The sequence below is a fragment of the Pleuronectes platessa genome, chromosome 20 (assembly GCF_947347685.1).
Source record: "Pleuronectes platessa chromosome 20, fPlePla1.1, whole genome shotgun sequence".
NCBI classification, from domain to species: Eukaryota; Metazoa; Chordata; class Actinopteri; order Pleuronectiformes; family Pleuronectidae; genus Pleuronectes; species Pleuronectes platessa.
The window spans coordinates 6269442-6296253 of NC_070645.1; the positions used below are offsets into that span (position 1 = coordinate 6269442).

The window sequence follows — 26812 nt, forward strand, 5'->3', positions numbered from 1 at the left end:
GGTTCAGAATCCAAAACAGAGTAATATCTACAAATAATACCTCTTAGCAGAGTGGCAATAAGTGGCTGGCTACCATGGCTACATCTTTATGGAAGAAACAGAAATGGACTGATTGGCCCGCAACCATCTCTCTCCCCCTCACCCTTTCTCTTCAGAAGGTTTCTATTCTTCCGTCTCTTTGGCTCTGAAACGAAACCACCCGATTCCTCTCCACTCGTATCCGACTGTGACCGCTTCTGTTCGCCAGCCAATGCAAATTAAACGGGTCCTTTCGTCCGAGATAGCAAAGCAGCCCATCTCATGTTTCTCTCTCGCCGCCGAGATGTGGATGTTTACTGTCGGTCGGGGCCTTATTACATTCCTGCAGCAACTTAAAAGCATTGCCCCCCCGCCAATGGGACCTATAAAACAGTGAAAAAAGCCTATTGTGACAATGGAGCTCATTGTGTCGGAGTGAACTCATTTGGCACTCAATGGAAAGTGGAATTGTGAGGCATATTTTAGAGAAAGCAGTGAAGGAAAGAGAGGGTGAGAGTAGGGAGAAATCAAATAAATAGGAGTGAATGGCTTTACTCTGTGGGAAACGGGGCTCTGTCAATCACCAAAGTCCATCTGGAATACAAAGAGATTCGCTTTTCGATGTGGCGGTTGCAGAATGTATTTTCATTAATCGATGAATTTTTCACTCTCTTGTCTTTTGAGTTGGAGAAAGGTTTTTGTGTTGATCTTCTTACAATGATCTTTTTAAGGAAAATGATCTCCCTAGCTGAGAACCAGAGTTAATTTGACTAGAAACACTGTCCCTGAATATTGACCAGGCTCCTCCTACAACATGACTCAGCACTTCCCTCCAAAGCCACTGACACTGACTCATCTGAGGAAGGCGCATTGATTCAACTTCAACAATGCAGGAAGATAAGTACAAAATGTTTTCACCTTCAGAGACAGTGATAACCTTTCCCATCTTTGGTCTTTGCTACCCAAGCGCCTTGGATTCAACGCCGAGAGCCCGGCTTTATTCCCCGAAATCATTATTGTCTTCAGCTAAGGTGCCCCTGCTCCATGTGATTTGTGGGTAATGAGCTGGCACCCCCCTGCCCGTGTTCAATTATTCTCATTGAGAAAGTGATTTCTCACTCCACAGAGCAAATCGGAGAAGGCAAATGCGTGAACGTTAATCAAGAATTAACACATTCATAACCAGTAGTGCAGAGAGGGATTGCTGCGCTGATAGTGTAGAGGTGCTGGACAAAAATAGGGGGGAATAAGAAAGAGGAGGGTAAAGGGACAGTTGAAAAACAGTGACGGACGTTTCCACTGTCCATAGTAAACCCTCTTGTTCTAAACTGTTTTGAAGTGGGAAGTAAATTAGAATTGAACAGAACTTTAATCAAGTAATTAACCACCGGGAAAAGGAACCTAAGACCTTTCATATTCATATTATTTAAACTACTGAATAGCATGAGGACATCTTGATCACGTGACTCTAACTTCTGTTGCTCTAACTCTTTTTCAGATGCCTGGAAAGAATACAATTCTGAAGATAAAAGTCACAGGTTTCTGATCGCTGAGTGAAGTTTTGCATATAAATAATCAAATATGAAAGATGGCATAAAAATCTCCTTTCAAAAACATCGCTATGAGCCTTCTGAAGCTTGAATCCGCTCAATTTGACAGTCTAGTCACACACACAGCCTGCAGAGCAAGACAGGTTAAACATTTTCAGGCAAATACAGCTGATAGAGAAGAAGTGCTGGCAACTTCCAAAAACGTCTACCGCCTTCTCTCCTGTTCAAACGAGATAAGAAGAGAGACGTAAATTGCACGATTTTCAATAAAGAGTCAGAACAAACAAGACACGTCTTGTTTCAAGGGTAAGGCAAGGGCCAACGTGACACCAAACTTTGTTGTGGGACAAAGGAGGAGGCTGATTCCCATTTTTGAGGAAAAGCAGCATTTTCAGCCTTCGTCCCTTGCCCACAGCCATTTCACTTACTGTCCTTGGGAACTACATTTGTTTGCTGTGCTAGTGTTTGGGATTATGTTGTGAAAGGTGTTCTGAATCGCTAATGACTTATTTATATCATTCTGTCACTATCCTGTGTGTGTGTGTGTGTGTGTGTGTGTGTGTGTGTGTGTGTGTGTGAAGGTGAGAGCAGAGCCTCTGAAGGCTATGGACACTGAGAATCAAGAGAGAAAAGCTTTTGGACAGAAAATCTGGTGGATGGTTAACTGTTGTGGCCTCAATATGAATCTCTCCCTCCCTCACACACACACACACACACACACACCATGGATCATCGTGATTATCACGGTTATGAAACAAAGATGTTAAGTTAATAATGAGATGTTAAATTGCCTTATTTTCATAATTGCTCGTTTACAATCTATTTCCCCTGCTGGGGATTGAATCAACTAAATGATGCCACCAACAGTGTGTGTTACCTGCCCAAACACATAAACACATACACACTTTTCTAACGACAGAATGACACTAAATCTGCATTTTGTTGTTGTTGGCTCTTTGCAGGGTTCTACACGCAGCTGGTGGCTGAACACATCTTTATTGTTTATTTAAGTACAGATGTCAAATATATTCTTTGCTGTATTGGGTTTTTACATGCCAAACATTTAGAATTGTGGCAACTGACTTGACTTCTACATTACTGTAGAACAAGTGCTAATAGGTGCAGGCTACAGGACAATATGAGTAAAGTTGCTGCTCTGTCTTTGCATAAACAAAAATGCATAAAAAAAAAAGAAAACAGAGAGTATGATTTTAGAAAATTAAAAAAAAAAGAAATATGGCAAGCACAGTAGTGGATGAAGTATTCATATATATGCAGTACTTGCAGACTGAATGCAGCAAGTTGCATGAACAAACAGCTTGTCAAAAGTGTGAGACCTGCATTTACAACACAACCCGTCTTTTGACTTATTTATGAGAAAGATTTGCATTAAATGAATTCGTATTATTAAAAGATTTTGAAAATAAAAATGTTTGCAGTGAAGAGAAAGAGAAATAGGAAGATGAATACAAATAGAGCAAAAAACTTAATAGAGAAAACACACTGTCACTGTGCTTGGAGTCATTGTTGAATACACAGCAGCTCCTACTGGTCAGGTTCACAGAGCAGCAATTACACTAGACTTGTTGCGTATATCTTGCATGTATTCAGTTTAAGTGATTTTTTATAGACTAAACAGGCACACAGGCCCTTTCATGTACGCCGCTGACTGTTTTTGGAGCTGAATGTGCTTCCTGTGTGTTTCAGGGAGAACTGAGAGCGTCTGGAGAAATGCAAAGTCCTCTCTGCAGGCACGAGACACCACGACGGGCTTGACTGCACAGCTCTGGAATGTGGGTTTCTGTTTTTCTTTGCACTCTCCTGCAAACAGCAAAACCCCTCTACCTGCTCTTCATCAAACCCTGACACAGATCTACCAGAACATAATGCATGGACACATATGAACACTTCACCGCACAGCACTGCACACCGAGGGAAAGGACAGAGGATGAGTGAGGCTGGAGAGGTGAGCTTGTGTGTTTCTAAGTCATTCAGAGAGACATTAAAAGACAGGAAGAGAGACAGAACAGGATAGACTTACAGGGAGGGTCCGGAGGTTATTGATGTTTTGCACACTGTGTGGGCTTCTCCAACAGGTTAGTCAGGAGAGCAAACTCATTCACCAAACTCGCTCACCAACCACAGATAATTAAATGCTGACTTTTGTGCAGATATGACTCTCAATGATTTTCCAAAGTATTCTAATTTATAAAACTAGTACGGTGCCCATAATAAACCTGACTGTTTGAAATGCGCTGTTTTCATTGTCTGCATTAATGTGCCAACGCTACTTCACATTTAGTGAGTCCTCCTCAAACGGTTCTACAATATACTGTAACATTGTATTGTGTGCAGAGAGTTTTATAAACAGTATATGGTGCACAGTGAAGCTAGAAAACCTTGTGGTCATCCTACCTGGTTTATCTGCAATGACAATTTTATAATCTTCTTTTTTTTTTTAACTAAACAAAATTACTTTATTACCATGATCGTCTGTTCAAGTTAGAATATTTAACAGAACTAGTATTTTATTTTTGATATGCTGCAGGTCTGCTATTTCAGAAGTCTGACGAGCAACCGCCAATCCTCAGATCTTAGTTCACATGTTGTTCAGACCTACAACCATTTGGGGAATTAGTATGTAAATATATGTAGTCTTTTTGCAGAGCTCCTACACACCAGGACTTCATGTAAGTAATAATAAGCTTGTTTTTGTTTTCACATTGTTGTATCTGAATCCTGAAATAAGGCAGTTAGTCATGAACAAGCGAAGAAGCTGATTTGTATGTAAAGAGAAATTCCTGTATTTGTCAATATGTGTTTTTCTGTTATTTTTATCCATTCTGACTATTATGCAAACATTGGAGATTTTCTCAAGACTTTATTTTAAGCTTAACCTAGAGTTCAATTGAAAATCTATACAGAGAGTCGTCCTTGAGAAATACTCATTAACTGCTATAGCCAACGTAGCTAAGAGAATCTGAGATCAAGTGGCTGCTACGCTAACCAGACAACAAAATGGGAATAACTAAGGTTGACAAATACTGGGATAAAACTTTAAAGCTTGAGACTTTTCTCTGAAAGATTTATATATTGAAATCGTTTAATACATATTCATAAACCTGGGCTTCCTTTGTAACAGCCACTAAATGTGCAATAGTAATGCTGCTCTGTGCAAAGAGCAGTAAAACAGAAAAGCAACTGCTAGCTTCTGACTGAAGTGATAGAGGCAGAAAAAAGGACTGAAAACTAACATTTTGTTGACAAGCTCACAAATGGCAATCTGTGTTTGTTTGGTGAGAAGCGTTTGATGTGGGAATATAAAAGCAAAGGCGTCTGTTCACACTGCTCCTCGCTCTGTTCTACCGGCTTGAAGTCAAACGGACTCATCTTCTTTCAACATGTTGCCTCTGTGATTTAGCCGGGCACCTCGCCACTTTGGGTTTCCTTTAAAACTCGCCAGACAAGGTGTCTCATTTAGACAACAAAAAGAAGGAGGCACTCCGACAGCTGGAGTCTTGATCAAAGATGTCCGATCAGAGCTGTTTCTACTCAGACATGTTTTGGACTCTTCTTATGTAATAGTTTGTTTCTTTCTTTCTGTGTCAGTATATCTTTCTCTCTCTTTAAATAAAAAACTGTTTGGAAACTGAATTTTCAAAGGACATTAGTAATAAATGAATAAATGAAATCAGACCATATTATGATACTTATTAGTTATATTTATAAACCCGAAAAATGAGCTTCAGGATATACTTCAAACATTTATGTCCCCCTTGTGTGATCTTGATTACCTGTTTTTGGTCAACACAATATTTTCTGTAGCCAAAGAAAACCATAAAACTAAATTTATTTCCCTTTTTGGCAACCAAAAAATGTTTGATGAACTGATCAGGAGTGAATTGTGATTGGTTGTTGGCTGTCACTCACTATAGCAGCAAGCACTGTGTATGGCCCTTATAGCAGATTACATTTTGTTATATCAGACACACTTCTCTAGTAGATTAATCATGGAAAGTTAGACCTGTAGGACTGTTGTTTTTGTACTGAGCACCTAAAAATGTGTATAATGACACATCAAAGTTAATTTGACGCTGCAAGCACTAATTTTGCAGTCCTAGGTAAATTCCTCTGTGACTGGTGTCAGTCCTTCCTCTGGTACAGCTCATGATAACAGCCTGTGGTCCCTCTTCAAGGCTGCAAAATAATACTGTGGAGAAGCACTCAGCCAGATCCAATGTGTGTGTGTGTGTGTGTGTGTGTGTGTGTGTGTGTGTGTGTGTGTGTTTGTGTGTGTGTGAGAGAGGCTGAGTGGGAAGGCTCATTAGCATTCATCAGTAGGATAACAGGCTGGTTAATGTCAGCTGTTTATGTAAACAATAACTCATAAGGCCTTGGCATTCATGGGCTGATAGAGCATGCTTTTCTCCATGGCACAGTTGGCAGGATGCAGTGTGTGTGTGTGTGTGTGTGTGTGTATGTGTGTGTGTGTGTGTGTGTGTGTGTGTGTGTGTGTGTGTGTGTGTGTGTGTGTGTGTGTGTGTGTGTGTGTGTGTGTGTGTGTGTGTGGTTGCTGAAGCTCCTTAGAGAGAACTGTTTGACACCAAAGGGAATTTATTGAATGGGTGAGCTAAACATAAGACACTGACTAGAACAAGATGGCCTTGTGATCGGTGTGTATGCTGAACATATGAGAATACTTCATCCTACAAAGAAAGCACGCTGTGTAATCGGAAATAAATCCTGAGAGAACCACTACTGCAGCTACAGTTGCTACTCTGCAAACCACTCTGACTTCATCACCTCTGGGTTGTTGTGGTGACGACTGAATCACAGATTGTACGGTGTCGTGCATCCAGCTTCCACAGGAAGTCTCTGGTATTTTAAGAATAGACATCACATTCCTAATCTATAGCAGGGGGTGGGAAGGTCTGCTTAAATTTAAATGCTGAACTAAAGCACTTTAAGAGTGCTCCAAATGGTACCTGGCAGAACAGCCATTAGTGGAAAAGATTTGATGAGGGAGTGTTTAAAATCCAGGTCCAGTAAGAATGAAGAGAGAAAACACACGTCGCACCCTCACACATATAAATTATTTTCATACATGAGCTCCAGAGAAAATCTGCACAATTTGGACTTCCTCTGGTGTTTTTCTTTCATATATGAAGAACTCAGCTAAATAGTGCTCAGACACGTTCACATCAAGCACATAGGTAATGGGTAAATGTGCTGTTTGAACGTCATTTACTTCTTCGGCATCTTTTATGTGTATGGCTCCTCTTTTTTATCCTAACATATTTGTATTATTTTTGTTTCTTTAAAGATTTGTGTTGATCATGTGTTAGAAACATCATCAATACACCCATACGCTCGCGGGGGTGTGTTGATGATGTGTGTTGGGCTCTCGGACATTATCCAGAGCCTTGACTAGGGGCTGACATGAGAAACTCTGGAGAATGTCTGCAGCAACTGACTCGGACACTTGCATTCTCACATACAGCCCCTCTGGATAAATTCATGAGATTACCAGGATTTCAGTGCATATCTGAAAGCAGCTATATTAAGTAGTGAGGGCTTCATTTGTTCCAGGGAAGAGAGATAAATTAGTGTGATGCCCTGTTTTTTTTTTTTTATTTTGCATTAAACTCGTAAAGAAGAACAATGAAGTACAGGAGATACATGATCCATGATAAATAAACAAGTCCTAATTGATGTGATTTTCCTAAAACCTTGAAATATACAGTGTGCACGTGTGTTTGCGCGTGGAAACTCATTATCTCCATCTGCGCTTTAGCAGTGATCTCTTCTCTTTATAATTAACCCACTCTGTGTATTTTTATCTTACAATCTAACAATCCGATGCTGCTGTGCTGCCTGTCCATCAAAAAGACAAAGGAAGCAAAATATCAAAGTGTCATGTGTGGGAGGGAAAAGCAGCGATCAAGGCTAATATACACTGAGTGACAGAAAAAGAAACAACGGGGCAATTAAGTGGCCCTTTGAAACCTACACTGTGCCACGTCTAATGATCGGATTTGTGTTTTTGTGAATCATCTTGTTCATATAGCTTTCACAGTAGAAAGACTTAGATAATTGCCATCCATAAATTATCATGCAGAGATTGTCCTGCGGTTATTCATCAAATATTACAGGCTGATGCTTTTATTCCGACTCTTCAGATTGTACTAGAAATTTGTAATTTGACCATTAATCTGTAAAATTTATTAAATAAATTATAAAAAATAAAAGTAAGATTCAAAGTGTTTAACAAAAATAATGTGCTTAGTGTGTTCTCTTACATCTAATTAATACTTTTCTCGGTAAATACACTTTATATTTCTTGCAAAATAAATTTGTAAAAAAAAAAGATCAATACAAATTTCTCAGCATATGAATGTGTTTACATATGTATCAGGTTCTGAGATGTTACGACAAATACCCTCTCTTGAGGTGGCTAGATGTACAATAATTATCGGACAAAGGTTCACTAACTTGAATCTCAATAAACTATTTTATATTTGAACTCTTTCATTACTTTACGGTTGCTCTTGCATTCACTGAACTCTAAATCTTTCACGACTTTGCTCTTTCCTTACTCCGTGGCATGAAAGAGAGATCAATTAAACACCTCCTACATGGGTCAGATCCGGTGGCTGAGGGAGCGATGAGCAAAAGACTGAGAGGCAAACTCCTCACGTCGAGCTCAGCGTCTCTGACACCTCCCAAGGTCATTCCTGTTCTCCCAGCAGAGAGCCTCTGTCACTTTTAATAACTTATAAAGGGAACTTTTTTTTCGCTCCTCTGACAGGCTGACGAGCAGAGGGACCAGTCACGGAGTGAGACAATCACAAAGTGCCGACGGAGCGACGAGGTGTAAAGCAAGGAGACAAGCTGGCAATGACTAAGACTGTACAATGTTACTTTATAAAAAAGTACTGCCCGGTACAACTGAATTACACTTGTAGCATGAAATCTGGTATCAGTCAGTGTTTTAGTTTCTTGTTGGCTTAGGCAGTGAGGAGTGAGTGTCGCTGTAATCACTGCTCTGTCATCTGTCTCTACTGTGGTTACCTTGTTGTGACACTATAATAGGATATGATACAATATGACACAATGCAGGACGGTATGAAACATACAGAAATAGATAATCTGCAGATTGATGGTATAAATACAGGTGCAAGACAAGTCTACTCATGCTGCCTTAGGGCATATGTTAAATGTTGTTGGCACTCAGTAAGATATTTCTTAAAAGGAACATGGCTGCTGACTGGCTATGATAATTATTCTTGTATCCATATAATAATAACCGTCTGACTTGGTTCCTCTCCAAGGGAATTCACAGATCCAACTTTTTTCTCCAAAGACCAAAACCAGTAAATCTTCCAACACTGACAAATGATTAAGTAGCAGTGCTCTGTTCTATCTCTGTGTAGAAGTCACAGGAGTAGTTGCTATGCTAGAGAGCATGAAGCTATGGACTGCTGTGGCAGGTAGACAAAAATATTTGCACCTTTTTACATATTTAACCCATTAGCTGCTTGAGGAGGACGAAGAATGGGGGGGATCTAGGCAAATTTTCCGGCTTTGTTGGTTTAAGCTTATGAGTGTTTTTAGTTCATGTCCTATCTGTTTCAGAGGCCCCAAGACATGCACATTTTATAAATGCTGGCAATGCTGTCAGTCCTCCTCAGAAAACCCTTGGTTTTAGATGGTTGTTTTCACACAATTCTTAGGTTTTAAAGGGAATTACTCCTTTGTGCCTTAGGTCTTAGTGGGATAATACCAAGATAATATATGTTGTTATTAGGCACTGTGAAATTAGATGTAATAGAACTTTACCTGGTCCTGTCTGTCTAGCCACTGATCGACCATTGGATGGTTGGCGCTCAGGGAGGATCTAGTCATCTCTCTCTGGAACTGAGTGGACCAGCCACTCGCATCCCGTGGAAGACTACGATAGGCATGGGCTCCTCTGCCCTGCGGAGGAACAGGAGGTGTTGGAGAGATTAACATCACTGTTTGAGTATGACACAGAAACTGTTGTCAGAAGAAGATTGACTCACACTTACATGGATCATACCACTGCTGCAACAAAGAAATGACTAAGTGCATAATCGCCTTTTATAAAAAATCCTTTATCAGCAATTTCAAAGACTGATCCATCCTCTGTATTTTTGGCCTGACAGTTTTTTGGATTAGCGCTGTCTATCGCAGCTACGTGACAGACGCTATGTGGTGGATGTTGGTTAGTTTGTCTTGGAGCGGTGCCACACACCGATACTGCGTTGTTAATACAAGGCTCACTCCATTTCACCCTCAACCCTCACCCCTCAACCCTCCCCACAGCTAAACCTGAGCCTCTAATAAGAGGCCTTTTATAATGAGACAGATACAGATGAGCTCTTACATTACACAAAAAGCACCTTCTGAAAGGCTCCAGCCAAGGTTGTGTCAAACACCAGCTGACTTATTATAATGGCCATAAGCACAAAAACACACACAAGTAGTCTCGATTACACTCCAGGCCCGATGGCCTTGGCTTTGAAATCCCGGTGATTAAAGGTCAAGGTGGCTAAAGATGTATATAAATAAAAACAAATGAATACTTAAAATCACAGCAGAGACATTAAACAAGACAAACAAAGAATAAGAATCATTTAATGTTCGATGAGTTATGAAAGGAAGCTAAAGACTGGGACAGACCGGAGTTTATATTTTTTGAATTTTATATTGGTTATATCTACACTTTACTCAAAGGGGTTTCATAGTTTCACAAAGAGATGGTTCAAAATTGTGAATCCAGATAGCGGTGAAACTTAGGCGCCCGTGTGTTCTCTTTGATGTTATTCCCAAAATGTACTATTTTTCTTTATTGTTGTAAAATTATGACTTTATTCTTGCCAAATCACAACTTTATTCTCGTAATTTTATGTTTCCCGTTAACTAAGAATTAACTATTGTATATTAGAACTTTCTTTTTCAATTACGACATTATTCTTGTGATATTACGACTTAATTCTTGTAATGTCAGAGTTTTCTTTTCTTCAACATAGCCCTAATACTCCATTGTACCATCCAAAAACAGAGAGTGAAAGAAAAGGAGACAGATCACTATCCCTTGCATGCTGTAATAAGCCATGTGTGTTTTAGTGCGGTTGAATTTGGCATGACGGGGCCTGAGGAAGCACTGCAGACAGGACTGTAAAACTCACCCGGACATGTGGGCTCAACTGAGACAGCCCCTGATAGCCATCATGGCCTCGGTCCCCCACCGCACAACAGGCTGCGACCAAGGACCTCTCTCCACAAACTTTTATTACACATCAGACCATAAAATGCGGAGAAACCCAGATAGCAGAGAAGTAACAGTAAATCAACAAGTTCATATCCACTGGCTAATCCCTTTAGTTACTGCTAAGCCTGGAGAACTCAGACTATGAGGTATTGTAAAGTCATCTGGAGACGTGATGAGTTTACAGTGCTACCTGATGACTGAGGATTCCCACTTGCCTATATTGTGGAGATTTAGCAGAACTGAACCTGACTCAGCCGTAACCGAATTAAATTGATCATGGCTGTAGTGTGAAATGATACCAGACAACAGAGAGAGTCTGTGTATGGTGAGTATATGGCTTGTATCCATTTGGCAGCGCTTATCACTGATGTATGGTCCCTTTAAAAACAATGGGAGCGCCAAGACATAAATATATCACAGTCAATGCAATACCTTCAACATCTGTTGCTGATTACATGAAAATAGAGTTTATCCTGGACCCGTGGCAAATACGTGACAGTTGAAAAAGAGATACTGAGGATTACAAGGACTCAGTTTTTATTGAAAAAAAATCTAATAGCCCTGTCAGAATTTGTACAATAAAAATGACAGGCTCCCGGTGTTAGCTCATTACTTTTCATACCGGTCGCCAGTGACAGGAAGATGACTGAAATTGATTTAATTCAGATAACTGATCACCTGCCTCAGATAGGAGTCAAGAACCTAATAGGATACGAGAACATTACCTTCAGTCAGGCCCTGTCAAACTCTTTGAGAAAAACATATCTAGAAATATTATTTTAGTCATAAATATATGAGAAATTATGTTGTCAATCACATTTTAACTTTACTACACTGGTGGATCTGTATTTTCTTTAAATCAGGAGCCATAAAGGGGCCATATTTCTACACAGAGGGGCTGATTATTTGTCAAATGTCCATAATAAAAAAGTCTTGTTTACTGTTAGCTCTATAGCTTTGAGCAAAGCCAAACATCATTGAATATATAACAAAATTTGGACAATGTGGACTTCAGACAAGCCTAGAAAATAAACATGCTCAATACATTGTTATATTTAGTATTGTGACTAGTTCATTTATGAAAATGTTGATTGGCAAGACAGGAGCTGTTCAGCAGCAAATAACATTTCAGCTTGGGCCATTGCCTCCCTTGCCCCACCCCTTGATCTGGCCCTGCTTTAATAACAAAGGATGTTCTAAGTTGTCTTTTTGAGTAATCCAGTAAAGAAAAGGGAATACAAATGTTTTTATGTAATTTGTAGTGCCATGTCACAGTTGCAGCTGTAATATGATAATATGATATTATTTGTTTGTAGTTGTTGAATCCCTGTTGTGTAAAATCTAAAACCCCAAACGCTGCTTATCCCTCATTGCAGAGCAGTCAGATATTAATATTTTGCGGAGTGGAAGCCACAGGGCAGCGAAAAAGGGCCTAACTGCATTAAACAGTCCGAAAGAGCATTAATTGACACTCGTGGTCTTCTGCTTTTACATTTATCCTTATCTTTCAGGCACAAACATTCTTACATATTTGCTCAGTTGACATGGACCAAGATGAAAGCTTCTCTGAGGAAATGAAAAGGTCTGACAACCATTTCAGCCCAAACTTTCTTCTCCGCCCCCACAGCAGTGTGCTGTTACATTGTCGTGGCTCTGAAAACTAAAGTGTCTTTAAATAGGATTATCAGGCAACGCTCTCAGACAAACTAATCACATGGAGGGTTGCTATGTCACGTTCTCAGCACTCAATCATCTCTCTCTTTTTAACCTCCCTGTTTCATCAGGAACATATCTCTTTCTTTGCAAGAAGTACAGGTCTATCAGCACCACATGGGTCGGACATTTTAGAAGTTAATTGGCTTCCCTTCTTTTTTGGAAGCCGCGGGGAGGAAAAACCTGAGCTCCACTTTTTTAGGATTCATAATCAGAGGCTTAAAGCCGCAGAAAAGGTGAATTTCTAACAAACGAAAAGTGTTTAACAATCTGTGCTCGTCTTTTTGGAAGACAAGAAAGGGCGTTATCAGAATGAACTAGTTTCAGATAAGGACTATCTATGCCACTGCTGGATATATGTGAGCAGGGCAGCACAGGTTTCATATGCCATGGTTATTTCTTTGATTCGGGGTGCAGAGGAGAGTGGGAGTGAAAATGAGAGAAGAAAGCTAAGTGAGGAAGTAAAAAAAAGGTGGTTGCTGGAGGTTAGAATATTTCAGAGAACACTATCTCTGACATTATAATTGACGTTGCTGCAGTTTATCTGCAGCAATGTGAAAAATAGCTTCAAGGTAAGATACAAGAGAATCAGTATATGCTGCTGGATCCAAAATGCAAAGTTATGTTTGTGCTTTGTTGAGTTTTAATTGCCTCTAAATTGACACCTTTATAACAAACTTCACACTATGTAGTAGCTTTGGAGTATTTATCTAAATAGCAGTCAAAAGTCAAGGTGACGACCCTGAGCAGATTTATATGATAAGTTATATGTATTATGTTACCTTTCGTTCCAGACTGCCAGTGCCAGTGCTTGTGTTTGGTCTGTGGTTGTGCTTTTGGAAGCCAGCAGTTGTGGACCAGCGACTTGGGTTCTTTCTGGACGGTTCGTCTGGACCGACCTCAGCGGTCAGGGATGGATCGCTGCTGGGACGGACGTGGAGGGGCATGTCTGTGGAGGGGAAAGCAGAGCATGAGGAGGGTGGGAAGAAAATAATATGAAGGAGGGGAAATAAGTAGAAAGAGAAAAAAAGAGTTACAGCAACAACAAACCACTTATTGCTTTATCCTCTTACAGACCGGATCACTTTCCAAGTCAGTGTTCCAACAGTTACACTTTTCTGCTCTTTCTGGCCACAAGCCCCAACAGTCCAGCTGAGACATGGGAAGTGGTGATTATAAGAACTTTGTGTTTATAAAAACCCTACTGAGCCCAAAAGGAAACACTACAACTCAACTATGAAGGTTAGGCTTGGCATGAGTCCTGCTATAGTGAAAGAAATACACTGTCAATTCAGTTTTAGCTGGAAAATTACCCAGAACGCTATGAAACATATGTGTGAATGATCATCTAAGCCTTTGCCCAGCATGGCTACTCTAAAAATAATCATAATTGGGGCGAAAATTCCACATACGAGTCAGGAATGACTCTCAAGATAAGGGTCATTTACAAATACCGCACTAGCAACTGAAGCTGATACTGGACAGTTTCCAGGGATTGAAACCGAGTCTCAAAATTACCCCAGCAATCAAACCACTAGAAGAAAACTGCACAGGAAACACCGGACCGTATTACAGCTGCCGCACTAACCAATCGACAACTGCAACCCGGTATAAAGTTCCCACATTTGATCAGAGCTGCCAAAACAAGTAGAGGGAATGAAGTTGCTCCTCACTTCACACTCAGTTAAAACATTCAGCGAGAAATCCTGCTGATGCCTGTTACACAGGGAAGACGGTGAGTAGAGTATATCTGTGAGCCGTGGTTTGAATCATCTTGATTTTCCCAAAAGGCCATATGGATTTGTTTATGACATTCTCGCAGTCTGCGCGTTTGCACCCGTAATTATGCAAATAGTTGGATAACCACCTGTCATCCATCGGCGGATCATTGCAGTGAGCATATGCCGGTGCTAAGCTTCCATCTGATACACCAGAGACAAGTCTTAGTGGAGGAAGCGACGCATTTTAATCATGGCTTACACCGTGCTGCAACTCATGCGTATTTAATGCTGTGACAAGACTGTGCAGTTCTGAATGCAACTGTAAGTGTTTCTTAAGACCGCCTGCAGAGTAGCTGGGGACGTAGATTGTATAATTATGTGACTGAATTCTAAATATAAAGGTGAGATTAACACATGTTTGTCAGTACCTGTATATTGCAGTCAGAAGAATCACACCCTCTTTTTATGTTATTGTCAAACAAATACTTCCAGAAACCTTCCTCCTCCGTCTCTCCATTAATATTTTCCTTCAACTTATCTCACTCCCACTCTGACTGTTTTATTCTCTCCTAGCAGATAATTCAGCGGTCAGGACTCTAACCCTTTACTTTAAGGTTGCAAATCCATGTGGGAATTGAGGCTTTCTTAACTATTACCCATTGAGAGTCACTCTGGTTCCAAACCCACTCATAACCTGTACATTTTCAACCAATGTCAATATAAGGTGACCATGCAGAAAATATCGTGTCATATACAGATGTGAGATGAATCGTAAGGAGGTGGAGGCAGGAGCTGTGGTAGAAAATCCAAGACTAAAAGGTCCTATAACTTTTCCTTGACCTTGATGATAAATGTTGCGGTCGAGGAAAGATGTGAAAGAGAATTTATAAGGACTGCAGTCCTTATAAATTCAAAGGCACAACTGCTGTGCCGAGGAAATCTGACTGCTTTAACAGTGGATGTTATGACATGACTCCATCAATGCTGCTGCTGCAATAAATTGTGGGATGATATCATTGCCATCCTTTCACTAGTGCAGCGTCATCTCTAAACATGTCTGATTGGAATGGGGTTGTTTTCTTGGCAAGTGGTAAAACTGTCTTCCTGAAACTGGAAAGTGACCTGCAACTTTTAAGCCATGGCAAGAAAACACTGGCTGCAAGATCCAGCACAGATCCCTGACGCTGTGCCACCGCTGCTGAACCTAATCACCTGTTTATCAAAGTTAGGTGATAAACAATGTCACTTATATAAATATGTCACCCCTGGTCGTCTGTTTATTCAACGTTTATTAATATTTAATGTATTGTGTGTCCACATTGCACCAAATTCAACACTGCAATTTCTTGGGCCCTTAAAATTACACATCAAGTGTGAAGGTGATAAGATGCCACACAGACAGATGGACAGACAGAGGTTTCTGAAATAAGTACATAGTAAACAAAGGATGGTCCATTGTGCTAAAGCAGATAAGAAAGTAAACACTGGAGCACTTTTCGTTAGAATGTGGAGAATCTGACCTCTTCTTATCATCCTGCCACATAAATACTTCCTGGTCACTTCACTCAGCTAGGAACCTTCCTGAGCAAAGACTAAGAGCATCCTGGTCATTTTGACTGCAACCTGTCACAGAAGGCCAGGTGAAACTCATTTGTTAACAATGGCTCCGTTCCATTAGATGCTCTTTGACCCATACCAGTGAGTGGCCGTGCACAACACCAGGAGTTTGGCACTAGCTCACCTTAATTGAATGCGGCCATTTTATCAATTACATGCTATCACATGCCAAAAAGTCTGCTGTCTATGAACATTCAACATTGATATAACCGAAAGCATCATTTCCAAATCTTAAGTGTTCAAGGTAAACACCTCTACCTATTCCTTGTTTATATTTTACTTCATTGGCATAGAACATTTCTGTCTTCAGCATGTTCACAACATAATAGTAAGAAGGATTTGTTGTTTTTATCTAGGAGATAATTTTTACAATCTCATCTAATATTGACTTGTGACAGGACTCTGCAAAGAAAAACAATCCACGGTGTATCTGCTGTCACATTACACTAAGGAATCACAGGATGTTACACTAATGGCCTCTGGACGCTGGATGAATTGCATTCACTACATTTAAAGATAGTGTCATGGCGATGAAATCACCTTTGAAAATACAGAATGATTGCCTTGTATTGCCTGCAATTACATTTAAACTGTATTTTATAAAAAACGTATTTTTGCCAACTGTATTTAAAAATGTTTCAGTCTCTTTTCTAAAGCATGAACACCTTCTTGTTTTGTTTTTTTACAAAGTTAAAACAGAAGATTCAAATATAAATTTCATAAGTAACCTGAGTCAATATGTTTGTATTTCTTGTTAGGGAAACATTGCTGCGGGGTCCGTTCTTGTGTAGTAATAGGTAGCTTGTAAAGCTTCCCCAAATTAACTCCAGATAAAGTTTGACTGAACCCTCTCTGCACGAGTAGCACACCAGAAGCTTTAAATATACCCTGTATTCCTCTGTTACAAATGTGTTTCATTTGTTTGGACCATTGTCAGTAGACTTACTCAAAGGAGGCTGGGAATTGAGTAAAGAAACCCCAGCTAGAATCCAGGCGACCAGTGGTTGTGCGTTCACTCTTAAATTGGGTTGAAGATTCAATAATGGCATTTAATAGACTTTGCCCGCTCTCAGTAACGGCTGGTTCACATCTAGTTCAGGCCTCTAGTGACGTTTACCTCAGACAGCGGGGGTAATTAATGTCGGGTATTATCCTACATGACAGCTTGAGACATGACACACACACAAACACAGCAAGGAACAGACTGAATTATATCCTCAAAGAAACATTGAGAGACAAAACAAAGAAACTGAATGGAAAAGAGCTCAAAGACAAATTTGAATCACTGCGTCATCTGGACTTTTTCCAATTCAGTGAGCCTCCTTATGATTGACTTTGATGTTATATAATAATATACTATGGCTTAATGCAGCTTTGTTGTTATGTGTGTGCTTCTGTGTGCATAGGGACACTTGTTACACTTGTTCCCAGAATATCTCAAAGCTCAGCTCTTACTGGACATCGATCTGGGTCTATGGAACCCATCACAGCATCTATATTACTTTATGCAACATGATTGCTTCCAGATGTAACAAAGCAACATGTCCGTCAGTATTTGTTTGTTTTAAATGTCAATCCTTCTTACCAAAAATACACACAAACTGAGTTAATGTAATACAAATACTGTAGATAACACAAGTCAGGAGAGTCTGAATTTAGAGGACATTATTTTTATGTTAAATTTACAAAACTAGATTAGGCAACCCTGTCTGACAATCTCATCGAATAATCTCATGTTTGCTGATTATGCATTTCCTTCAAAATTACAAAACCTCACAGATTAAGGTAAGTAGATTTATGCAAGATTTACTCTATGTGAGGGAGAAAATGTGTCCTAAGCATTTTTGGATCGATGCTTACACATCAATTTATTATGTCTGGCTGTTTGACGATGCACCTGGTATCCAAACATTGACAAGATTTAATTCAGAGAGGTCCTCTTTTTAATAAAATGCTACTCTATAGGGGGAATAATGCTTACAGATTAACATGTGATAAATAAGAGAGCTGTTACCTATTGTCTGCTTGTTTGTGTGTTTTCTATTGAAGGTCACAATATGAAGATTCTCTCCACTCTCCATTCTCCCTGACCAATTTTCATCGACTTAATTTGTGAAGGGATTACCCCAGCAGTCCAAAGGGTTTGCTTGGTCCCACGTTTAATAACCGGAGCTGCCACTTCAGACCGAGCCAGCCATCGATCCAGGCTGAAGCGAGAGCGAGACCACTAGAGGGGCGGCGGGAGGGTGGTGGCTAATAAGACGAGGCCCTAATCCAGCCCCCGTAGTGAGGGATTATGGCCAGGGCGCAGGGTCATAGAGATGTACACACACTACAATTCACCACAGGGAAAGGTCAGACTCTCTGGGGGCTATTACCTCGTATTGGTCCGTCCTTTATTTATCTTTCACATTCACCTTGTTTGGAGGAGAAATATATGAGCGTGTAAATCATTGGGGAGAAAAGCAGGGCCATTTACACACAGCAGGAAAGTCAATATTAAAGTCATTTAGTTAATATTAGATTGCAGAATCTTTCTAACTGGTGTAGGGTTACTCAAATTGATCAATTGGATTGGCACAGCTGTGGTTTTTTGTTGTTTCAATGGCTTAAGGATCTGCAAAGAGTTTGATGTACATGAGGAAGGAACAAACTTTGAGTCAATGTCGTGGCCAACAACATGCAAAAAGCACTGCTATCAGCCAATAATGAAAATAAAGCCAGTTAGGGAGTTGTTGAGAATTTGTAGCAGCTGTAGATGAGTTTAGTGGACTCACTAATGTGAAGGTGAGGACATTTGAGTGCAAATCCAAACATGTCTTCAGTTCTCGTTCTGAAAAATCCAATTACAACCAATGAAGCTGAACTAGATGTGTCCCATACCAGTCAGCAAATGTTTAAACAACGACTGGTCTAGCAATCGCATGCAGTGGCCAAATGGTGAAACACCCATTCTAAGTGTTACAGATTTGAAATGGAACATATGCACAAACCATTTTCCATGATTCAGGCACTCATTTAGGCAAAAAACTAGACCCTATCCAACTCTCCAATTTGAAACTCCAAATCAAATACTAATAATAGTCCAGTCTAATCAGCGATGGGGAGAATTAATGTTATTGGCTGAGGGGAGGTAACTATCATATAGCATCAAGTCTGTTCTTTAAACAATGCCTGCCTCACACCAAGTGCTCGACCATAACATTTAATTTACCGTTTACAGGATTTTTTTTTCATGAGATGGGACCATTGTTTCTCTGAGGTCCACTTGATGCCTCCTTGTTGATCGAGTGTCCCGAGTGTAGATTTAGTTGTTCAACCGGTCGAGGCAGATGACCGCTCACATTAAGTCTGGTTCTGATGGAGGTTTCCTCAAGTTAATGATACATTTGTTCCTCTCTATTATTTTAAGGTCACAACTTTAATATAAAAAGTCCTTTGAGATAATGTATGTTATGATTCGGGGCTATACAAGTAAAATGTAATTGAATTGAATATTAAAAAGAACATTCACCCTGTCAGCTTGTGTCATGTGACATGCTCATCACTCATGTTTAACTGCCTGATGATGATCCTCTTCAGTCCTATCCCAGTTGGATGATGTGGTACCAGCATTTTCTGCAGGTTGCACAGTATTAAAAAATATATATAAACTACACATACTTTCATTATAATCATCACTCAAGTTGGTCATACAAAAAAAACAACCTGTACAGTTATATCCACCTCACTCTAGCTCCCCACATTTTCCTCAAGTGGCTCTAGTAATAAAGCAAAAAAAAAACCTTCCAACTTAGTGCTGAAAGACATGGGGGTCAGCTCTAATGTATTAGCTGTGGAAGTTTCCAATCACTGAAATGGCACAGTACAGAAAGAGGGTCCTTAGTATACCTGGAGAGAGGGGAGGGGCCCTCCGTCCTGACTGGCTGCCAACTCAAGGTAATGGAGCTTCTGCTTCAGCATACTGATAAGACTATAGAGAGGACAGGCTAAGGATAGACTTTGTATCAGTGCGTGTGTTCGTGTAAGTGTATTCATATTCTACCAGTGACTTAATTACCATATAGGGTTTCAAAAACACAAAACAAGAAACTAGTTTCAAATTTGATATGATCTTATATACTCAGAAGAGCTAATAAGAAGTTGAGCAGAAAAGGTTTGTGTAAGGAGTCAAGTGAAAAAGGTAACTATTGGCTTTTTGTTGTCAAACTCTAACTATTCCAGAAAGAGTGTATTTCTATTTTTGTACTGACGTTCAACAATAATACAAGGACAAATCCACAGCAGAAGAAGAAATTACTTGAACCGCACAAAAACATTTCAATAAGTCAGAGTCAGGGTTGTCTCAACTTTATTTTTCTTCACTGGAACACCATTTGCTTCACCTGAACAAGCTGATGCGTGTTCTTGTATGATATTGCAAATAACTCAAAGCTGCAGTTTTGTGGATTGAAACAGTCAAGAATGATGTTGCTCGAGAGGCTTGTGGTCAGCTGTCAAATGAAATGCACCATCTCTGACACCACTGATTAGGGTGACACCAGAAGAACATGCTAGAGAGTTTGACCTATGAGGAGCAATAAAACAGCCATTTATTTTCCGATGTGCGGATTCACCCTTTAATCAGAAAATGAGGGGTCGGCTTTTGGAAGTGTAGGTGCATTTACACGATTACAAGGGAACATATGCAGCGCACTGAACATTACAAAATATAACATGCTATAACGCCTCCACATGGGGAACTGTTAAGTGTGGGCTAAAGGTGATGGAATAAATTAGATCAGGTTTTCACCACCAACATTTTAACATAAAAGAGTGCATAGAGAAAGCAAATACGCATTATCAGCCAACCAGTGGTGAATTCAGTCTAGTGGGTTTTTTCTCTTGTGGCCCTCCGGCCCTGTCATACTCTGAGTCTTTGCTTTCACATCGAACTGATTTAAATATAAATGCCATGCGACCATGGCTTCATGAAACGTCTAAAAGCTATTTTTCCTGGGCTACTTTGAATTCTTCAAGCCGGGGCCAGTTCAATGTCTGAATAAATTATGGCACTGAGCCATTTTAAGTCTCTCTCCAACCACGACTACATATTGATGTCCCTTGTGTGCAGCGAGGGGGGATTTCCACTGAATACACCCTGACCTGAATCATGCAAAGGGGGGAAAAAACGTTCCATTTTTGGGGGAACAAGACAGTTCTGGAGTGGTGGGAACCAGGACTGTGGAGAAAGAGATGAAATATGTAGAAGACATAAATAGGATGCTGATCAACCGAAGGCTGAACAGGGTCAAGAATAGAACTTAAAGTACTCCTGAGAAGTGTTTAGAAAACTCTAATCTGATGTAATGTCAGATGGAGAAAAAAGAGACAAACTGTGAATAAACATCAACAGTTGACCTTTTCTCAGAGTGGAAGATGAAATCCAATAGATGGATGGAAAAACACTTTAAAGCAAAGGAGCCGTTATGAAAACAAAACCCCTCCTCAGCTTAATTGCCCGTCTGTCTATACATTTTGTGTGCCTGTGTGAATGTGGATGTACGTTTGTAAAGAGCTCTATGTGTGACTATGTGAGCCTTTGTGTACATGCACATAAGTACATCAAAATGTATTGATTTTCGTGTTTTCATGTCCTATTCAATTCTGAGAAATTTAAGATGTAAGCATATTGTAGCTGCTTCTGACTAAAACAGCCTCTGCTAGTTTCTCTGGTGTTTCATATTCATAATAGAAAAACTGAATCAATAAACTTGCATTAGTGAGCCATGATAAAATGTTGCCTCTCCCTCTGGGGAAACAGAAAAGTCTGTAACTCTGTGTCTTATAGTAAAAAAAAAAAACATAACATCAACTCATATGTTACTGTTGGTCATTTATCAGTTCACCTTTCAACTGTTTCATGCTCAAATGACCGTTTTTAAGACTGTTCACAAATTCTCTGGTGAAGTTCTCCATACAGCAGCTTATTTGGCAAACTCGCCAAAAATACTATTTGGCTTTTGCAGGAAATAATATCCAGTTCTTATTAAGGTTGATTGAAACTGAGTTATGTGCCACTGTGCAAATCAGTGCTGTGGTCATCTCTCCAAAATTGACTTTTGAAGGGTCATTGGCTCAGATGTGATAAGATCTAATTGATCTCATACCCTGTGTTCAAGAATAAGTAATTCATTCGCAGTAATTCCTATGTACTTTACCAATAAAGAAGCCATCGTATACCCAGTGAGTGGTAATCTGTTCAGAGTCAGTCCTATCTTTCATATCCAACTTCACATGTCAATCATGTTGGTGTTGGTATGATGTCCTATCACAGTCTGTGAGTCAAACAATAAGACGGGGGAGATCTGTATTCCCACTGGGTTTCTGAGTGAACCATCCTGTTTTCATTTTGAACAAGAAATAGAGGGGAGCAGAAACAGATTCTTTCCTTCTGACAGAAAGACAATACAGACTATTTACTGGGGAGAAAGAGGAGAGGATGTCAACCTTCCTCGAGCCCTCAGAGATGAGGCCTCCAGCAAAGCAACAATAACACCATTATGAGTGTGTGTGTGTGCGTGTGCGTGTGCGTGTGCGTGTGTGTGTGTGCGTCACAGTCTCTAGGTAAGGTTGTGGCGGTGGAGGAGAGGGAGTCCACTCGCAAAATCAAGCTTGACTCATCTAGGTCGAGGCTCTTCTCAGGCTGAGATCCCAGAGACTAACACAACTAGTGAACTTAAGAGTGCGCATCCGTGTTTTTGTGTTAGCATGTGTGCACATATGAGTGAGTGCAAACTTGCACATGATATTTATAATGACACTGGTAAACACTGCATCAACATTTGGGGCTATGATTATGCAAGATCAGCCCTTCTTCTCCTTGAATCCAGTGGTTCTCAGATTAAACCTACTGTTGTGTATTTTCCATATAGATCTCTATTTTTCCATTAACTGCTTTTTTACTTGAATAGTGTCATGGGAATTTCTCAATAGTCAAGCACAAGTCATTATAATGTCTTTCTGGAAGTTTTATTCTACATCTGCAGATGGGCATCAATGTACAAGACCATGGAATAGATTTCATACAATGAGCAATGACATACAAGAAAAGCAGCACTTTATACATCTCCAAGCCCCTCCTATAGAGGAAAACAAATGTTATCGATCAACCTCTCTCATGTTAAGCAATAGGTGACCACTATCCTGTCACCTACTCTTTCCCAGACCCTTGTAATGTAACATCTGTTTTCAAGATCCCTTTCCCAATGTTTACAACCACAAAATCCCCCGTGCTGTTAAGTCTTTGTTTGGTGACCCTGTCAGTGAGGAAGTCATATAACATCAGTTTGAGTGCAACCCTGACTTCTCAGGCAACATTTGTTATCTTTCAAAACATCAAAGTAGTTCCTCATATCAATCATTGCCCTAATAGTAACATTTCTATCACAATAGTAACATATTCAATTATCTTGTTACTCTCCAAAAATAAAAATAAAATAAAGAAACGGGCTGAAAAAAAATAGGATCAGGTCCAGGAGCACCATCACAACTCCCCAACTCCATCCACACTTATCTACACCCAGGCCTCCAGACAGTTGCTAATCAGCAAAACCAAACAACCTCCGGCAAGCCCAGAAACAGGTCCACAGCAGCACCTTCCGTGTAAACACCATTTTGTGTGTTTCTCTATTATGGCCTGTCCAGAGGTGTGGGCTCCTGGAGAAAAAGGGGCCATAAATCTCACTCAGCCCGATATGTGGCCGAGTCAGTCATGATTAAAAGCACTGCTCTGAAAATATCATGAGCCAGGAGTCGTAGAAGCTTGGAGCAAGGCCAGAGCTACCGTGCTTGTCACAGTTTAGGATTCAGTTTAGGTGGGCAAACAAATCTTGACTTGCACAGAAATTATTAAAAAGCTGCTACTGCTGGAGCTCTCCCAACCAAAAGCTATTCTCACCCCTAAAATCTATCTTCAGTGTGAGCGATAGCTCTAGTCGGCGTCAGGGGTGGCAGTCTGTAAAAATACTGCAATGAAACCTGAACAATTCCCTGAACTCTGAACAACTTTATTGATATGGATTCCAAAGGTCACCCCAGTGCCCTGTTGAAGTCTAAATATAAAGAAGCTTTTACACTCGAGTAAGAAATAAATTCTGAAGATATGATATGAACATTAAAAAATGTAACACAGCAGGCAACATGTCGTCCACTAGCTATAAAAAAAAAAAAATCCAGTGGTTTAGAGCTGCAGTATGCTCACGCATGTTTCACACGTATGTTCTGGAAAGATTTCTGAGGCTGTACATGCCCCGACCATTCATCATCCTCCTTAACCCAAGGTAAACACATACACAGTACATAAACTCTAGTCCATCTATAATATTACTGTTGGCGCCACTGTCACAGAGAGCAGATTGCAACATGGCTACGACTATCAGCCTGGCTTCTCTCCAAACCCTTGTCTCAGTGCTATGATTAAGGCAGAGTAAAACACTCAGTTGTATTAATAATAAGTTGGGAAATGTCATTACTCACAGATCTAAAGGAAATGATACCAACTGAATGTTCGACTCAAACTTCAAGTTCCGGAGCTCTCTCCACCATAGAAAGACTGGCCAACTGGGAACCACCAGAACAAATCCAAGTAGGACATCGACGGACCGTTAAAAAATATCTACCACGTTTTGTGAGTTTACTTTTTTTTAACACAATTTCTATTGATCCTCACCGTCTTTGCCTCCTCTGACAATGAGGTTATTTTTCTTTTGAAAAGTTAAGTTTCCAGTTTCTCCGAAGTTGTTCCACTTTAAGTCATTTCCACTACCTGAGGAAAACTACTGAACGTTACCGGGGAAAAGAAGAACGCTATCCTCGTTCCATGTTGTCGAGACACAGATGTTCAACTTTTTTTCTATTTTTGCTTAATTTTGTATCTGTTGGCAGACAGAAGTGCAAAGTGAAAGGCCAGTAGAGAACCAATCTAAACGCAGAGGATGTCATGATTTGTTAGCAATTACCTTGTGCAGTCAACATTTACTTAATGATATGTTTACATAATGATAAGTTCAAGTAAAACAAACTTGCCTGCTGCTTTTTTTAATGAAAGGTTACTTTTCTAAGCTGTTATTTTTCATTTGTACATGTAGAAAATGTTGTGAATAATAATACTAAAGGTTTAAAAAACCACATGGGTCAAACTTTGACCTTTAACACAAAGTAAGAGCCACTCAGACTTTATGTTTGTCTATACTTCTGTTTTAATGCATTGGCTCACAAACGACACACATCTAGTAGAGTAATTAACAGAGCATGTCTTCTCCTCACTTTGATCGCTGCTGTCTATTATCCTTAATCAAAGAACATATACAAAATGTAGTAAATATAATCTTTAAAAACAATATGGTAGATGGTCTGTATTTTAATGGTGGCTCTGAATAAGGGGTAGAGCAGTAGGAACAAGAAGTTTGTCAGTTTGATCCCAGTCTTCCCCATCTGCATGCCGAAGTGTCCTTGGGCAAGATGCTGAACCCTGAATAGCCCATCACAGGAAAAAAAAGTGCTGCTAATAGATGCACTGTAATGTGTGTGTGAAGGGGTGAATGGCAATATGTACTGTAAAGAGCTTTGAGTGGTCATCAAGACTAGAAAAGTGCTATATAAATACAGACCATTTACCATTTATAGCGCGCTCTACCTGTCGTGATGATATGGGCTGATTATAAGTGTAACCTTTATAATGTTGTCATGGTACTATCAATGCTTATAATCCAACAATGAAATGTAGGTCAAAACAGAAGCCATCGATATCTAGGACATCACTTCCATAACCAGCCTTTTATAGCAGTGATTACGTGAGATGCTTCTTGTGCAGCAGGATTACAGAATGGTCAGGTACATTGTTGTTTGCATTACAGGTGTAATGCATGCCATGTGAAATTCATATGTGATAGTATATGAAGTTATTTGGAGACATCTCAACAGCAGCAACAATAAGAGTGAAAATTACTGAATGGACTTACAGCCTATACAAGCTACTAAAATGCATTTTCCACTGTGGTCAGCTGTGTCTTTTCAGGATCCCTCTATGAAACAAAGTGTTGCTTCTTCTTTCTCTAAACAAGTTTAGATAGTAACAAATTTAATTGTCACAGTCAATGTGTGAGCGGAAACTGGAGGCTGATGAGTGAGTGAATGAATTTCTGTTTCTGGCAAGTCAGACAGCATCTAAAGCATGGAGCTCATTCCATTTGCAGCTTCCAGACAGCACGTACACAAAATCCATATCGCAAACATTTCAGCTGCAAGAACAACTTCTTCCTCGGCTCTGAACCAAAACATCCTCACACCAGCTGCTCTTTTCAGAGAAGATGACAAATGCAAACTTTCACCAGACTCCCCAACTTTTGCTGGACCCTGTGATGATTTATTGGGGAAAACAGAAAGTTATTTGGTGGGAGAGATGAGAGGAGTGCTGCGGGAGGAGTGATATGGGCAATGGTGTGAGGCCTGGCTTAAATGTGTTGTTGAATGAACTGAGACATTTCTGTTTAAAAGCTGCCTGCTGGGATTCACCACTGAGTACATATGCTAATCAGCTAAAACAGCTCTCACACACATAGATCTATTTCTGCTCAGATGCACATATACACACAACAGCCTGTATGAGGTCAGACTAGTTTACATGCAAAAAGTCAAAACATATCAGAGAAGCTCTCTTTCCACAACACAGAGCAAAATAAACCAAGAACTCAACTCTGCAGAACTTTTATGAGAACTGTTTCAGAAAAAGTTAATATTAAATCCTAAGAAACAGATGGTATTGTATTGTGCCGACTTTGGGTTTTAGATATGCATTACTCTGATTAGTCACAAAGTATTATGAAAGCACGAAATGTTTTCATGGACATTTGAAAGAT

General features: G+C 39.9%; 1 protein-coding gene across 4 annotated transcripts in view; it reads right to left on the reverse strand.

The window, feature by feature from the left end:
• Positions 1–26812, reverse strand: part of LOC128425802 (partitioning defective 3 homolog) — a 343569-nt gene that overhangs the window by 193308 nt on the left and 123449 nt on the right. For 3 of the 4 annotated variants that reach the window (XM_053412629.1, XM_053412628.1, XM_053412631.1), the window contains exons 4-5: positions 13359–13525; positions 9408–9545 (exon numbers count right to left, since the gene is read on the reverse strand). In XM_053412629.1, coding sequence (XP_053268604.1) covers positions 9408–9545; positions 13359–13525 — 305 coding nt within the window. The remainder of the gene's footprint in view (positions 1–9407; positions 9546–13358; positions 13526–26812) is intronic. The other variant, XM_053412630.1, reaches the window with a different exon arrangement.